The sequence below is a fragment of the Cyanistes caeruleus genome, chromosome Z, assembly GCF_971803275.1.
Source record: "Cyanistes caeruleus chromosome Z, bCyaCae1.hap1.1, whole genome shotgun sequence".
Classification (NCBI taxonomy): Eukaryota; Metazoa; Chordata; class Aves; order Passeriformes; family Paridae; genus Cyanistes; species Cyanistes caeruleus.
Genome location: NC_141732.1, coordinates 19,457,045 through 19,472,115, shown reverse-complemented (window position 1 = coordinate 19,472,115; position 15,071 = coordinate 19,457,045). Strand labels below are relative to the sequence as shown.

The 15,071-nt window shown below is 36.4% G+C and overlaps 1 protein-coding gene across 3 annotated transcripts in view; it reads left to right on the top strand.

The window, feature by feature from the left end:
• The window catches only part of SKIC3 (SKI3 subunit of superkiller complex), a 45,987-nt gene extending 31,467 nt beyond the window's left edge, over nucleotides 1-14,520 (top strand). For all 3 annotated transcript variants that reach the window (XM_023944679.2, XM_023944680.2, XM_023944682.2), the window contains 11 exons: nucleotides 514-732; nucleotides 1,514-1,586; nucleotides 2,310-2,363; nucleotides 2,470-2,581; nucleotides 3,867-3,995; nucleotides 4,595-4,716; nucleotides 6,512-6,670; nucleotides 9,028-9,180; nucleotides 10,924-11,054; nucleotides 12,448-12,574; nucleotides 13,936-14,520. In XM_023944679.2, the coding sequence (XP_023800447.2) occupies nucleotides 514-732; nucleotides 1,514-1,586; nucleotides 2,310-2,363; nucleotides 2,470-2,581; nucleotides 3,867-3,995; nucleotides 4,595-4,716; nucleotides 6,512-6,670; nucleotides 9,028-9,180; nucleotides 10,924-11,054; nucleotides 12,448-12,574; nucleotides 13,936-14,013 (1,357 nt within the window). In that variant the 3' untranslated portion in view covers nucleotides 14,014-14,520. The remainder of the gene's footprint in view (nucleotides 1-513; nucleotides 733-1,513; nucleotides 1,587-2,309; nucleotides 2,364-2,469; nucleotides 2,582-3,866; nucleotides 3,996-4,594; nucleotides 4,717-6,511; nucleotides 6,671-9,027; nucleotides 9,181-10,923; nucleotides 11,055-12,447; nucleotides 12,575-13,935) is intronic.
• Nucleotides 14,521-15,071: the final 551 nt, after the last annotated feature.

The window sequence follows — 15,071 nt, the reverse complement described above, 5'->3', positions numbered from 1 at the left end:
GTCCAAGAGCCAGCTGTCTCTCTTGACTGGAATTTGTGCTAGATGACTTAAAGTGCCTGAGTAGGACCTTGAATGAAGCCACCTTTTTCATTTCCCATAACCAGCTTAACACAGATATTTTTAACAGTGAGTATGTGTGGATAACTAGTATGATAGAACACCATTTCCTACTTGTCAAAGGGTCCTTTTGCTGTCTGTTCAAGTTTGATTAACAGCTTTTGTTTTTTGCTTGCTAGGGAACAAAACATAGAATCAGAAGATTACATTCTTGTCTTTTTTTGAAGGCAAGAGCAATCATTTAAGATCACTAAGATCAGGTGCCTCTAGTTACCTGGGTTTCAAGGATATAGATCTAGCCTGATCCAGGATCCTACAGTGGGAGTGTTGATTGTCTATACTTTTCATGATGCATAGGAGCAAGAGGACTCAAAAGTAACAAGAACTCTCATGTTAACAATAAGTTTAGTTTGTGCACTGAAAGAGTTGTCTCTTTCCCTCTCTCTGATTCAACAGCTCATTAAAGGAACCTAGTACAGAAAGTCTGAAGGCTTTGTGCACATTGGGATTGGTAAAGCAGGATGCAACACTTGCAACAGCAGCCCTTAAAGAATTACTGAAGCATGAAAAAGGGGATGAGGGGATTTATGAGAGGTGTCTTATTGCATCTGCTGTTTATGCATTACAAGGTAGAAATGTGGCAATCCAGAGGGAAGTCTCCAAAGCAATACACAGGTTTGTCTTGCTTTAAATTGCCTTGTAAATATATTGCTTTGATTACATTGAAGAATAAGCAAAACCTGTTTATTTGAATCATTATTCTGAAACAAAATAAAAATTTAAATTTAAAAATTCATTTTCAAGGGCAAAATCCTCACATAAGGTTGTACCTTTAGCTGATAAGTTTCCTTTCTTATTTGTGGAATCAAATATCAGAAGTTTCATAGCTTGTTCAATGTTTTCTGATTTTGCTTGGGTGGCATTTTTAAAAGATAGGTTAGTTTGCTGTTCTGTGAAAGCATTTTTCATCCTGTGTAGCATAACCTTCAGCCTAGAAAAGTCCCTTGAGTTTTCATTTAATATTTAGCAACCTTTGAAGCTGTTTGTTCCATTAGCTAAGTGTCTGTGTTTAAATTTGATTTGATTAGCCTTAGCATTCTGAGCCTTTCTAGAAGGCACTCATAGTCTCTTCTAGTGTTTTTGGAAACTATTTTCATGCAACTAGTGTTTTCTAACTACAGTAAAATTCCTTGTTCTATGAAGAAAAGATTTGTAGCCTAAAGTTTGTTTCCTTCCCATAAATATTGATATGCATGCTGTACATTTTATTTCTTTAGCTAGCAGTAAAATTTCAGTATTTTGTTGCCTGTTTTTACCCATGTCTATCTTTTACTACATTGCACTGTTTTCTTAATAGAAAAAGGTCTGTTTGGTATTTATAGCAACTGCCTACTGAGTCCTGGAAGACCAGGTGCATATCTAAACTAGAAAGTCTAATACCCTTTTCTTTCCCTAGTTACCCTGATAATCCTGCCCTTTGGTCTCTTCTGTCACGACTAGTTCCACTGTATGCATCCAAAAAAACAAAAGTAAGTAAGTGTATTGCCAAAAGTAAGTGTAATACATGTGTGCTGCTTACATTCCAAGTAGTCTGTGTTTTTTCTTAACAAGAAACCCCACCCTTCAGTGTGTAGACTCTCTCCAGTTAATATGAAAACATAAAGCTTACGTAGAGAGCACTGCACAGCCACATACTGAATTTATATACCATTATTTGCATCTTCCATGAGGTAATGATTCTTGAAATAAACTTAGAGGAAAGACCTGCTAGGATTATGCCAACAATAAAAGGTTATACTATGTATAATTTCTTTCATTTGGTTTTATAGAGATGTGTTTATGTAAGTAAATATATATTAACATTTACCTGTGTTTAATTTGGTTAATGTAGTCATCTTCAGTTTTCATATTAGTCAGTATTTACTTCCCACTTTTCTGCTTATTATTAGCTTTCCTCCAAATAAATACTCCTCATCTTAATTTGTGCTAATTATATAAACAGAAATAGCACCTGAAAACAAACCCTTTTCAATACAGAGCTAAAACTGGAAACCAGTCGTATGAATAAACTCTAGTCTGGAATGCCTCTTGCTGATTTTTTATAAAAAGATCATACTGTAAGCAAGGTCATTGGCTCGTTAAGAAAATTTTGTACTTGTGAATAACAAAGATAAAAATATTTTGGCATTATATTTTGGATAAATTAACTAGCCATGTAAGGAAATAATTTATTTTTTTTTTTAATCTTGCAGGGAGGAGCTGTGGCAGGAAGTGTTGCATATGCACTTGATGTAAACTGTGGAAAGGTTTGCCTTTCTTAAAATGCAAATTTTTTAATTCCATAAACAGTCCTAAAATGAATTCTGTCTGATCACTTACAGTGTTAAGTAACTCTTATGTTCTGTTTTATAGGAAGTCCTACTGAATATTGCAGTTAATCAGTTGGTAGCAGGATGTCACATGTTAGAAGATAAGAAAAACAATCCTCTGAAAAATATTCAGAAGGCCATCCATGTCTTTCCAGGTTACTCTTGCTCTCAAACACAGTAGTGATTGTTTTTTATCCATCAGAAGCAAAAATTACTGGATTAAAGTAAAATCTACTTTTGTTGGATTGATTTGTTGTTTAGGGTTATCCACGTATCTTTTGGGGAAAATGCTTAGAGCAGAAATTGTCACTGTTGTTCCAGATTCAGTGGAATGGGAATCAAGCCAGACAATAAGAGAAATATAACTGGGGTTTAAGGCTTGTTCTAAACAATGAGTAATTTCTTAATCTCTCAACAGGAAAAGACATAAGTATTATTTTGTATCCTAGACTAAATTAAAAAACATATGTTCCCTCAGTCTGCAACAGCAGATAGAAGAGAATTATTCATCTACCTTGAGATTTTAGATTAGAAAGTTTCTCTTAAAATGCGTGGATTATGAACCATAGAGAACTTTATGTTTGACTCACTAAATGGTCTTCTTCCTTTAGCATATGAAGTGCAAGCCTGGTAGGGTTTTCAATTACTAATTTGTACATGATAGTGAAATACTGAAACATTGCTTCTTCTAGAGTCATTTTGCTCTGATGCATAATACTGGCTTGCAAGTAAAAAATTTCAATTACTTTCCTCCAGGAAATATGAGTGTATGACTGCTATTTAAAAGCAGCATACTTTACATTTTACTTTGTTAGATCTTCAAGCTTTGTTTCATTTTGCTAGCAAAATTAATTATCTTAGGGATGAAAATGAAAATAAATAAAATCTTCAACTGAGCTCTTTCCAGTTCAGTACAGATTGCTCTTACAGTAATAGGTTTTCTTCACAGGGCTATTTAAAGGTGAAGTTGACACAGGAATTAGCTGGCAGTGGAAGTAAGCACCTGTTGCTGTAACTTCCATGCTGGTGGGCAGAACAGACTGAGTTTGTATGACAGAAAGCTGTGGATGGCATCTTCAGATTTTTGCTGCCACTCTGTTTTGTTACAGCTCTTCAGTGATAGCCAAGATCAATCTGTGTAGTCAAAAATAAACAGGCAGCTTCAGGTTAGCGCGCTGAAGCTATCTGTGAAGAATACATTAGCTTGCTTTAGGAACAACACCTTCCTTTTATAATCTGATGGATTTTACTAATTATAAGCAAGTAGTTATCACCTTCCTTGGTTTGAGCTCACTTACTTCTGTTACTGTTGGTATCTTATTTACAGTGTATGGTTCCATTGATGTGTGTTTTTTATGCTTTATGTGGTAAAGACCATTCTAAGTGAACTACTAGCATATTTAGAATGGGCATGAGTTCTCTTTGACGATTCTTTTCTAGAAAATCCTGCTGCTTGGGCGGTGCTAATGGCAGCCTGTCACGCTGAAAACACTGTTGTCTGTCTAAACAACACTGAACCAAAACGAACAGGTCTAGAGATGACACTGGTGTCTTCAGTTTCAGCCAAAAGTAAGCTATACAAGGTTCCTATTTAAAAAAAAAACAAAGTAAAGTTGAAATTATCTCAGCTTACAGTAGTCTTCTGAACTTGCAAACAGGCTGAGGATTGCTCATTAGCGGTTTGAGCTGTAACTATTTTATACCAAAAAAATGTTAAATTCTAATATACAGGTAGATACTTAATGGCAGCTTGCTTTCACCTCCAAGGCTTCAAATGTTTTTTCTAAAATAGTATATCTGAACTCTGATGCCTACACCCATATAGGTTGTGGGTGTATCACGTTGCAGTAGCACTACTTACATGAAATTCTAAAGTAATTTTGAGTTCTGTAACTTTTCCAATAGAGGCTCAATATTGTGCAATGTCCATAGTGTTCTGAAAACTGGAATTAGAATTCCATGTTTGATTGATCTCAAACCATTAATTCAAATAGTGTATGCTTATTTCCCCTCATGCTTTTAATTTTGCTGTCTTTCAATGCTTCTATTAATGAAGGGAGCTATGTCACTTTAAAACTCATAGTACCAGATCTAGAGCCTGTGACCATGGTATGGTACTACAGCATAAACCCTTCTCTTAGTTTTAAGTGTGTTGTCTATCTTTACAGCTGGAGAAAGTAACCTTCCACGTAATTATGTCCGTACTCTTGAAGAGTGGTGTCTGTGTCAAGCTATTACCAGTCTAGAGGAGACTGGTAAACTATCAGAAGCTGAAGCTCTTTGTAACAAGGTATGATGGTGTCGCACTGGCACATTGTGCTAGAATTGTATAGAAGCCATTAGTTTTGTACATTATACAGAAATGAATGTAAAGGTAATATTTGAATTAGTAACTGTCTCTTCCATCAGAGCTACAAAATACAGTAGTTCACAAAATCACAGAATATTCTGAGTCGAAAGGGACTCACAAAGATCAAGTCGAGCTCTAAACTGAATGGCCTGTATGGTGATCAAACCTTCAGCTTTGGCAGTATTAGTATCATGCTCAATTCAACTGATTGTTAATATATTCTCCCCTCCCCAATACACTGCCAACACCAAAATGTGTTAATTAGTTGAAACAAGTAGTTTGTGTTATGATAAAGCTCAAGTCTGTTCTTCCTGCCTCAAATTAAGCAAAACATTACCAAAACTCAGGGCTAGAAGTCAAGGTAGGAGACATACATGGGACTTTCACTTTGGGGTTGTGTTGGTACTTTGTTTCAGAGCCCCAAGTGGATGCTACAAGTTTAATTATTAAAAGAAAGGTCTTGCTGTGGCACTGCTGAGGAAGGGAGCTGGGCTGTTAACAACGTTCAAGAAGGTGTTCGTGAGCAGAAGACCTGGCAAAAGATAATCAAAAAAGCACACATTTGTGATTTTCATTAAGGAAAATTACTAATCACATGCAAATGTGTTCCTTGGTTTTGGTATATTTCACTAAAATGGAAAAAACAACCAACCAACAAAAAATCCAAACCAGACAAGCAGATTGATTGAACATGCTGGTTTTCAGGAATAAGTACTTTCTGTCTTCTTTGTTTGCTTGGTGTGGTGTTTTCATTTTCTGGCCAACGTGTCTACTGACCTGCTTTATATTAACAATGATGAAAGATTTCAAGACATATGAGATCTGTCCTCCCAGTTTGGGTATGGAGGAAGGTTGTGGTGGATTTTGCTTGTATTTTGTTGGGGTTTGTTTGATTCAATAGCCTGGGGAGAGGACAGTCAGTGTCTGCAATTAGTGAAGCAAAAAGGATCGCATTCCATACCTACCACGAACTCTCAGTGATAGTTTTGGACCCCAGAATTCTCAGAAAGCAGTATATCTGGGAGTAATCAGTCAGACAGCACACACTTCAGTTGTGAAGGATTCACAGGCAATATACTTGGTTAAAAAATGTGTGAAAAGTACAAGTATTGTGTGTTAAAACAAATTTGTTTTGAATTATAGTTCTTGAAAATACTGTGATTTCAGCATGGAAAATAACATGTAGTGAGGTTTGCAGAAGCTTCACATGCTTCACCTGAGCAGAGTAAAGCAACAGATAGCTTATTTTCTGTCTTTGCTTTTTTTGTGTTTGTTCAAAGAAATACTCTCTGGATACCTGCTGTTACTGATTAGGAAGTGTTTAGTAAAGTGCTTCTGTTCCAGTGAAAATAAAGTGCCTTATCTGGGAGAGCTGAAATTGCTGCAAACATAATCAAGCTCCCTTTTAGCCCCAAGACAGGTTTTTGCCTCTATTAATAGGCCAAAAACATGTAATAATTGTCAAACCAAGTGAGAGCTGTCTTTCAGATACCTGTAAGAGCAGGAAATGTAAAAAATTGAGCTTAGACTTCAAATGTATTTTGGGGACAGAAAAAAATGTTACCTGTTTTTATGGGTCAGTCCCTGGAATACTCCTTTGTGCAGAGGAGGAGAAAAATGCTATGTTTCAGGCATCCTGAGAATGTTTTCAATATTGTTTTCCATAAAGAACAGGATGGAAAATCTAAGTATCCTTGATATTAGGGAATGATAATTCTGACTGTTTTGGTTTTAGGGTTTAAAAAGCTGCCCTGAGCACCCAACTCTGTTTTTGCTTTTGAGACAAGTTCAGTGTAAGCAGCTGTTGCAGTCTCACAAAGAACTTCCAGACAACATCCTGGAGGAACTTCGCAAGACAGTCATGTCCACTTCATCCTCAGCTGCAGCCTGGCAAGTAAGTGTGAATCTTTTCCTTGACTGGGTGCCACTCTCACACCTGCTGTAAGAGGGTGAACATTTGTTTCACTGCTTGATTTTACTTATCTGCTGACAGTCAGTGACAGAAAAAACAGCTTAAATTCTTTTTGTTCCAAACTTGAAACATCATGTTAACTTTTATAAAAATTAAAATATTAGGGACTAATATTATATTAAAGACTAATATATATATATATATATATATATATATATATATAATTACTATATAAGTAAGACCAAGCAAGCTTGAGATAAATGCCTGGAATCCCTGTCTTCAGGGATCTATGATTTGATATGTGAGCAGAAACCAATGACATTCTTCATAATCCATAAGAATGTGGACAGTCCTAATGTAGCAATACATAATTTCTTATTTAGACTCTGAAAACCTGAAAAAGTCTCTTTTTCTATAATGTCCTGACTTCAGGTGTCACTGTTCTTTTCAGTAAGTTGATTCTACAGAGAATCACTCCCAGTAACATTGTTCACTAGTTCCCTTCTGTGGCACGGTGTGTGATCATTTTCAGTTGACACGAAACTGCTAAAGCTCATTTCATATGCTGCTTCTGTGAGTCAATCTCACGCATGCCAAGAGATCCTTTTGGCGATGCAGCACCAAATATGTTTATTTTTCTAACAGCTGCTTTTTAGTTTAGTTATTATCTGTCTTTACCAATGTAAGTAGCATATTGTGTAGAAAAATTATGTGAACTTTTGGAGTCCTCTTTGTAGCTGAAGGATTTATGATGCTCTTCTTCCTGTTGATAAAATAAAACCCTACTTGTGGTAAGATTCAGTGAAGTTGATTTCACTCTTAGAAGATCAGTGCAAGGCTGCTGTACAGATCATGATCTCACTTCTTAGAAGGCTGCAGATCCTTTTCTCGTCAGAAACACCAGGAGCATTATTTCTGGGAAGGTGCTTTTTTGATGCATTTTTCTGTGATTTCTGAGACTTTGTCTTTCTGAGTATAGAACTCATTCAGGTTGAACATGCAAAATAAGGGGGCACACGAGAAATGATTGTGTCCTCTATTTTAATAACATTTTAAAAATTAAACTACAGTTTGTATACATTCTTCAAGCATCCCTTCCATAGCCATCTTGCTTACAGGCAGGGACAATAAGTGAAATGAATGTATGTGATGTGGGGAGTGGGAGGGGGTGGTTTGTTTTGGTCTTCTTAATCTAGGCCACAGATAAGATACTTGTGAGGAAGATCATTTTAGTCTTTAATTAAAGGAAGTATTTCTCAGGGCTTAGATAGCATTATGAAAAACTTGGCTGCTACATAGTAGCTACATACTAGCATGCTATCCATGCTAGTGGATAAATTTATGCTTTTGTATTTTCTGTCTCTAGACTTCCTATGAGTTTGATTTATCTGTTGTGATGCCTTACAGTTGTACTACATTAGAGGGGCCATTAACTTTTCTTTCTGGCTAAGTTTTTGGCTTTTGTCTAAATTCTTATGTGTTATTTAAGAGTGCTGCTGAACCGCTATTCTGATGGCTATTCTACTTTTTATACTGTGACTTGTCAGGAAAATAGAGAAAAGCAGATCTGGCAAAGCTGCCTTAGCATGAGGGTTCTCTTCTTTACTTCTTGACTGCTAGACATCCTCAGCTGCAAGGAGCTAAGACGGAGGGAAGATTTTTTTCCCCTGCACATGAATAATAGTTCTACTCTAAAAAGCAGGCCTGCAGCTTGATGTCTAGAATGCTAATTAGTACTTTCCAGTGTGTTTCTCTTTGTAGATGGAAGTAACTTCTACGTACCAAAAAGGGTTAATAAATTTTGTCCCCTCTAACACCAGGCAGTCTTTAGCTAGGAAAAGTCTGGAGGCTTTTGCTCAAAAAACAAGGGGATTGCTTTGTTTATTTGGTGATCCAGCAAAGGATATTTCCAAATATGGCTTGCACATCTTCATGCATACCATGTACATGTCAAGGATTTGCAAATATGACTGCATCTGCTTCAAAAAATGTGTGATGACTACAGAATTAAAGATAGATAAGCCAGAATCCTTTTCCTTCTCTTCTTAAGGAAATCCAGGACATTTTGTGCTGGCAGAGCAGGCAGCAGCTGAGATAACCTATCAAAAAAAGTCCATGAGTGGGCTAGGGGATTCTCAAAATAAGTTACTGTAGTGAGGTGTACTGGCAGCTCTGCAGCAGACTGCAGGGCAACGTACAGTATGTTGTTGGAATGAGGACTGGGTGCATGGTTTTAGCTAATACTATGCTATGATACTCTCATAAATTAGACTGGCATTACCTAATGGATGTGTGTTTTGATAGCTCTGCAACTGATTTTGTTGGATGTTTATTTTCAGTGGCTGGCGAAAATATATCAGTCTCAGAGAATGATGACTGGAGCAGAGATGTGCTACAGAAAGAGTCTGCAGTTGGCATCACAGCAGGGCAGCTGGAACGGGAAGTTATCCAGTCTGCTCAGGCTGGCAATGCTCGCACTGGAAGTCTGCATGGTAGGATAACCAATATAACATTACTGCATGACTTAACGGAAGTTGGTGTGACACAAAGCTGCTGTAGTCGTTAAATGAAGCCCCTGTTGAAATACCTTTACATTTTATGTAAATGACATAAATGACAGCTAGAGAATAAAATGAGACTTCAAGGGCCAGTGGAGTATTCTTAGAATGTGTCTTTGTAAGAGAGGTTCCAGTGTAATAATCACATAGAACCACTTGCTCAGTAAGGCTTGTCTATAACAGTTTTAATTTGATCATCCAAATTGACAGACCCTTCAAATGTCCTCTTGTTCAGACAACTACCTTAACAGACATTTTTTTTCTTCAGTGGTGCCTGGAGAAGTCAGTCAGTCATATTTCAAGTATTTTTGTGTTGTATGGTCATTTCCAGATATGATGCTTTGCACTGAAGTCTAAGGAAATTGTATCTTATGGAATAAAGTACTCTATTCCTTGCACTAGGGGACAAGGTGAACATACCTCAGGGTCTTGACAAGTCTTATCCTCTTCAAGTAGTGTCACCCTAGAAACTTGAAGTGCATTACCAGAATTTAAAGTCTACTGTAAAATATAGATACTGCTGTGATACTGGCTAATGCTTTTTCACATTTTAATGAATGACCCAGCTGTAGTCAAAACCAAAGCAAATCAGCCCCATATATCGTGATATCTTGTGTGAGAAAGGACAGTCAGATTTACTGAGGATAAAGCTGCAAAACTGTTCTCTTTTTTGGAGAAGAGGACAGGGGTTGTCCTCAGTTTTTCTCTCAAGTCTCAAGCTTCCTAAGTCAGAACTTATCAAGTGGCAGTATTTTTCCTACTGTTATTCTGTCAGTTTTTAGTGGTCTGCTTTGTCTCTTATTGCTCCTAAGTGCTTTCAGAGGTCTCAAGATACCATCTAATTTGATTAATACTATTTCTTCAAGGGCTGGCCTGAATTGCCTAAGGATAAAAAAGACTTTGTTTAAAAATGTGATTAGTATGAATTTGTTTATCTCATCTCAACTCTTTAAGTGATCAGAGGAGCTGATAAGTGGATATTTTTTTGGCATTTCTGCACTGGTTTAATGAAATGCCTGGTGTAAAACTTGTGCAGGTCCAAGAAAGCTCTGTGTTTTAAAATTGCTTGTCTCCCAGTTATCTTCCAAGTGAAAATTTGATCACCCTTTAAAGTACAGTAATTTGAATGCTGTCAGGACACAAGGGGGATAATAAGGTTTTTCTAAACACCACTTTTCTTGCTTTGCTTTGCTCATATTCTTAAGATACATGGCTTTGCTCAATAGTTGCACTGTTAGGTTGTTACTGTCTAGGAGTTGGTTTTGACTTCTGGTAAAAAATCATGTCATTTCTGGGGATAAAGTCTACATTCTAGAATAGTTTTATATGTGGTATGAAGATTTACAAGAGTTTCTGAAGCACTACTACAATTTGTATTAAAGAAACAAAAAGACTGTTTGCATAAATTAGCAGGAGGAATGCAGCAAGGCTGATCCTATATAAGTTAACATGACTTTTCTAGGCACTTCTAACCACTGTTAGTCTGGGGATTTTTTTAAACAAGTGTCTTTCTAGCCTGCCAAATACTTCTCAGAGCAGCTTGAATTAAACCTGCTTTCTAGAGAGAAGCAAATATACTACAAAAAGTCGTTTTCCCCTGACTTTTCTTATCTTTTTTTTTTTTTTTTAATTTCTTTTATTATTATTCTCTTGCTTTTATTTTTAATTTTATAATAGGCTAACGTCTCAGATGAACACTGGTCATCCTTGGTTCAGGAGGCAACAACTGAAGCTTTGAAACTTTCTCCTTGCCCCTTGGCAGCTCTGCTTCAAGCCCTGCTACAGTATAATCGCAAAATGGGAGCAAGGTATGCACGATCTGTTAAGTTTTCTGTGGAATACAGTTTCTAAAAATACAAGTAGTCATTATCTGCAGATCTAACTTCAAGAACTTAAAGAAACTCGAAAATGGAAATTCTTGAAGAAGTATGGCAATTAGAATGGAGAGGGGAGAAGGGGTTAGTGATGTGGGGAGCAGCCAAATCTTCCATTATTTATAATTTTTTTTTGTTACAAAACAAAACCACCCAGAAAAAAAGCAGCTGTAAGACAACTTTCATTTTAAAAGCATGTTATCTTAAATAAATTCATCACGGAGACTACACATTCTGAAAAACTTTCTAAAATAGCAAAATGGAAACAGGTATCACTGCCCTGACTACTGCTGGGATTAATTTTGATCCTAAATTGGGCTCACAGTGGAAGTTCATGCTTATTCCTGAACAGCCAGGTGGACATTGTGGCTCTTTGAGGAAGGGGGTAAGCATTTAGGGAAGGGATTCTTGGAGTCTTCCTGTGTTGTGTATTTGGTTGTTATGTCCATTTTGTCTTTTATTATTTATTTTATTTTAAAAATAAATATATTAAAATAAATATTAAATTATTAAATTATTATATTAAAATAAACAAATATATTAAATATATTAAAATATTATAAAATATTATTTTATTTATTATTTGTATTTTTGCTTAAGCTGTGGAAAATTGGAGTGTTTTGTATGGTTTTGTTCAATAATTCAGCTGTTTTGTAGATAATTCTAATGAACTGGCTTGCTATTTTTTGTTGGCTCTTCAGATGACAGCCTACTGTGATTGTGATGGCTGTCACTTACAAAAAAATTAAAATTAAAATGTAATTAAAATTTATATTATTACAATTCCAGATACTTATGTGAACAGTATCACAAGACCTAATTGATCTGCCTAGGTGCAGATATTCAGTATTTCAAAATACTGAAAGAAGTAATTAATCTTGAATATAACTAGAAAACAAAAACATGTAACTTTCAACAGCCTCTTAAACCACATTGTAATGGAACATCACATTAGCTATAAAGGACAGAATTCTTAGAACAAGAACCAAAGCTGATGGAGCACTAGTGAATGAATATGACATCCCTACATGTAGTTGCCAGTTTTTACCAGATTTCTAATGGCACTGTGTATTTGAAAATCTCTTTGTTAGGTCCATGGTTTGTGTTGGTGTTGGAAGGTAGTATCGGTCAAACAGAACTTTAGACTTTGTGTTGTACTCTATTCCAATTACCTTCTGTTCTGCAGTTTCACATTTTGTCTCTGCAGCTGTTGAGATAAGGGCTTTCCCATATGTATTAATTCTGGCCATTGTTGCTTGCTTTGTTGCATTACATGGGGCCTGTTCAGTTGAGTTTGATCTGGATTATGTTTTGATTACATTTCCAGGGAGACCCGGCGAATGTTGGAGAGAGTTGTTTATCATCAACCAGCGCATCCAGAAACCATAGTGTCAGTGGCACGCTGGTACCTCCTGCAACATCTTTATGCCAAAGATGATCATGAATTAATAGATGTAAGACAGTCCACCTTATACAGAACTTCTGTTTACGTGTGATATTATACTTGCAACTGGGAAGTGGCATAGAAGGAGGCTGGGAAGGCATTGGCAGACCTGCTCTTGAGGTGTAAATGTACTTCAGTTTTTGAAATCAACACCGGTTTGTTTGAATGTCTTCCATTCCTCCATACAATAATGAAAAGTAAACAGTAAAATATATATTCCAAACTTGCAAGAGTTCTACTCCTCAGTAGACATGAGGACCATTTAATCAAAATTTTAGCACTAAAAATGTTCATTTCCTCTAGCCTGGCTGGAACAAGTCATGTCCCTGGCCCAAAAGAATTGAGTGGTAGAATACTGTGTGCTTTGTCTTAAAGACTTACGTCTGTAATGGTACATTATTTTCAGTGTTGTTTCTGTTGACAGTACTTCACTAATATTTGATCAAACTCACTTCCAATCTATGCAGCTCTTTTATGTAGTGCAAGGGGGGTGTCATTCATTTTGGTTTATAATGAGAACTCCTCAAAATCTGAATACACTCTCCTGTCCTCAGTGTTGCCACTGGCGATGAGGTCTTAAGCCCAGATTATCAGCTGTTCCCTGGTGAAATGTTGAATCCAATACAAAGTGCATTTGGTGGTATATATAAAAAGGTGTGGACAAAAATCCATACACAGACGTGCAGGTTGATAAAAAAGCTAGATCTAATGAATTCAGAGGATCCTGGTATAATTTCATTGCACTTCTGCAAAGTCATCTATAATCCCTGCTGATGGGTATGATAATAATGGCTGGAGATTTGCTTGGTTCTTCTTAATGAGTTTCCTTTCAGTATGTCATTGGGTTACAAGAGATGTGCCAGAAGCTTATGAACATTAGGTTGCTGTGGAACCTTTTTTAAGGTCCTTAATAGAAAAGCTCCAGATATGATGTGTGGAAAATAAATCAGGGAAATGTGAATTTAACTGGGGGAGGAAAAAGGATGTGGTAGTTTTTTTAAAGCAGCTGCAGAGAATACTTCAGTTTGGGAAATGGAGATTTATACAAAGGTAAGATTTATACAAAGCAGGAGACAAGTATGTGTCAGCAGGAAAAAAAGTCTGCGTGTTTAATTGCCAGCAGATTACTGCTTGTCAAAGTAAGCAATGATGCTTCTACAGAGCACTGGAAGTGATTAAGGTAACTATAGTGCTGAGTTTGGATTTTTTAAGCAAGTTGATGTGTAATGTTGAGTATTTCCTATCTGGGGATAATGGTTTAGATGATATTTTAGTGAAACTCTCTAGCAGAAATTAAGGTACGTTTCAGATTGCCATTACTTTAACAGTAAAATCTTAAATTCTCAGGTTATTCTTTATTTTTCTCTGCAGGTGCTTATAGAAAATGCCAAAGCTAATGGAGATGTTAGAGCTCTGGAATTAAATGAGAAGTTGTCAGCAAGTGCCTAGAATGGACTATCTCAAGCAAAATACTCTTCTGTTTATACAATTGAATTAGTTCACCTCCCAGAAGCATATGTAGTTTAGGCTGTTTTGTTTATTATGTCTGATTTATTTTTTTCTGTTTCATCAACTGCAGTGTTGTCTTTAGTTTTGCTTTTTCTTGAACAAAAGTAGGTTATTTTCATGTTGAGTTACACACATAAAATTACATTTATTTTGAAAAGAAAACCATGAAATTTGCTTTTGTTTGCTCCCCCACTTAAACTTTTGCTATTCACAATAGAATATTTCCCCCTAGGGCACACACAGAAGTACAGTATTAACTCCACTGCCAGCAATGCCAGGTTTTCTTGGCACAGAATCTTAAGAGTTAAGTAGCAGCCAACTTCTGTCATCTCTCAGTAACTCAGCTGCTGATTGCTTAATTGGATGAATCGTTACAGTGGTTCTTAAGACATGTTATTTTGCTTTTATGTACATGAAAATAAAAAATAAATAAAGCAATGACTCTGACCTGTGAGAGTTACCATGAGGATGTTCACTTTTGTTGACAGGAGTCATGATAGCAGTCCATTTTCTGGTTTAAATCTCCTTAAAATTTCTAACCAGCGAAGTCTTATAATGGCTTTTATGATCCCATGTTATAGACAGGAAAGGGCACTTCAAAGGCATGCAGTGGGACAGCACTGAACATGCACCTACTTTTGGAACCAGTTGTTCTGGGCTTACAGAAAACAGGATGCTGATCTGGAAGTGCAAGTCACACACACTGATCTCTAGAGAGTGTGCCACTGTCATTTTAACAGGAAAACTCAGTTCAGGGCTGGGGCTTCTAGTCTGTGGAGGTAAGACAAAACCTCTAAATAGCAAGATCCTCTCCTTATCCTCCATGCTTTCATTCTCTCACTTTACTTTAAAAAGATTTTATTTAAATTTAGATCGATCGTACTTCCCTTCACAACCTGCTGTCAAATAGCCTTCAACTATCAGTAACTGCAGATCTTAAATGGAAATGCTGCAAAAGCCAGATATGTGATTCTCAAGAGTAGCTGTAACTTTTTTTA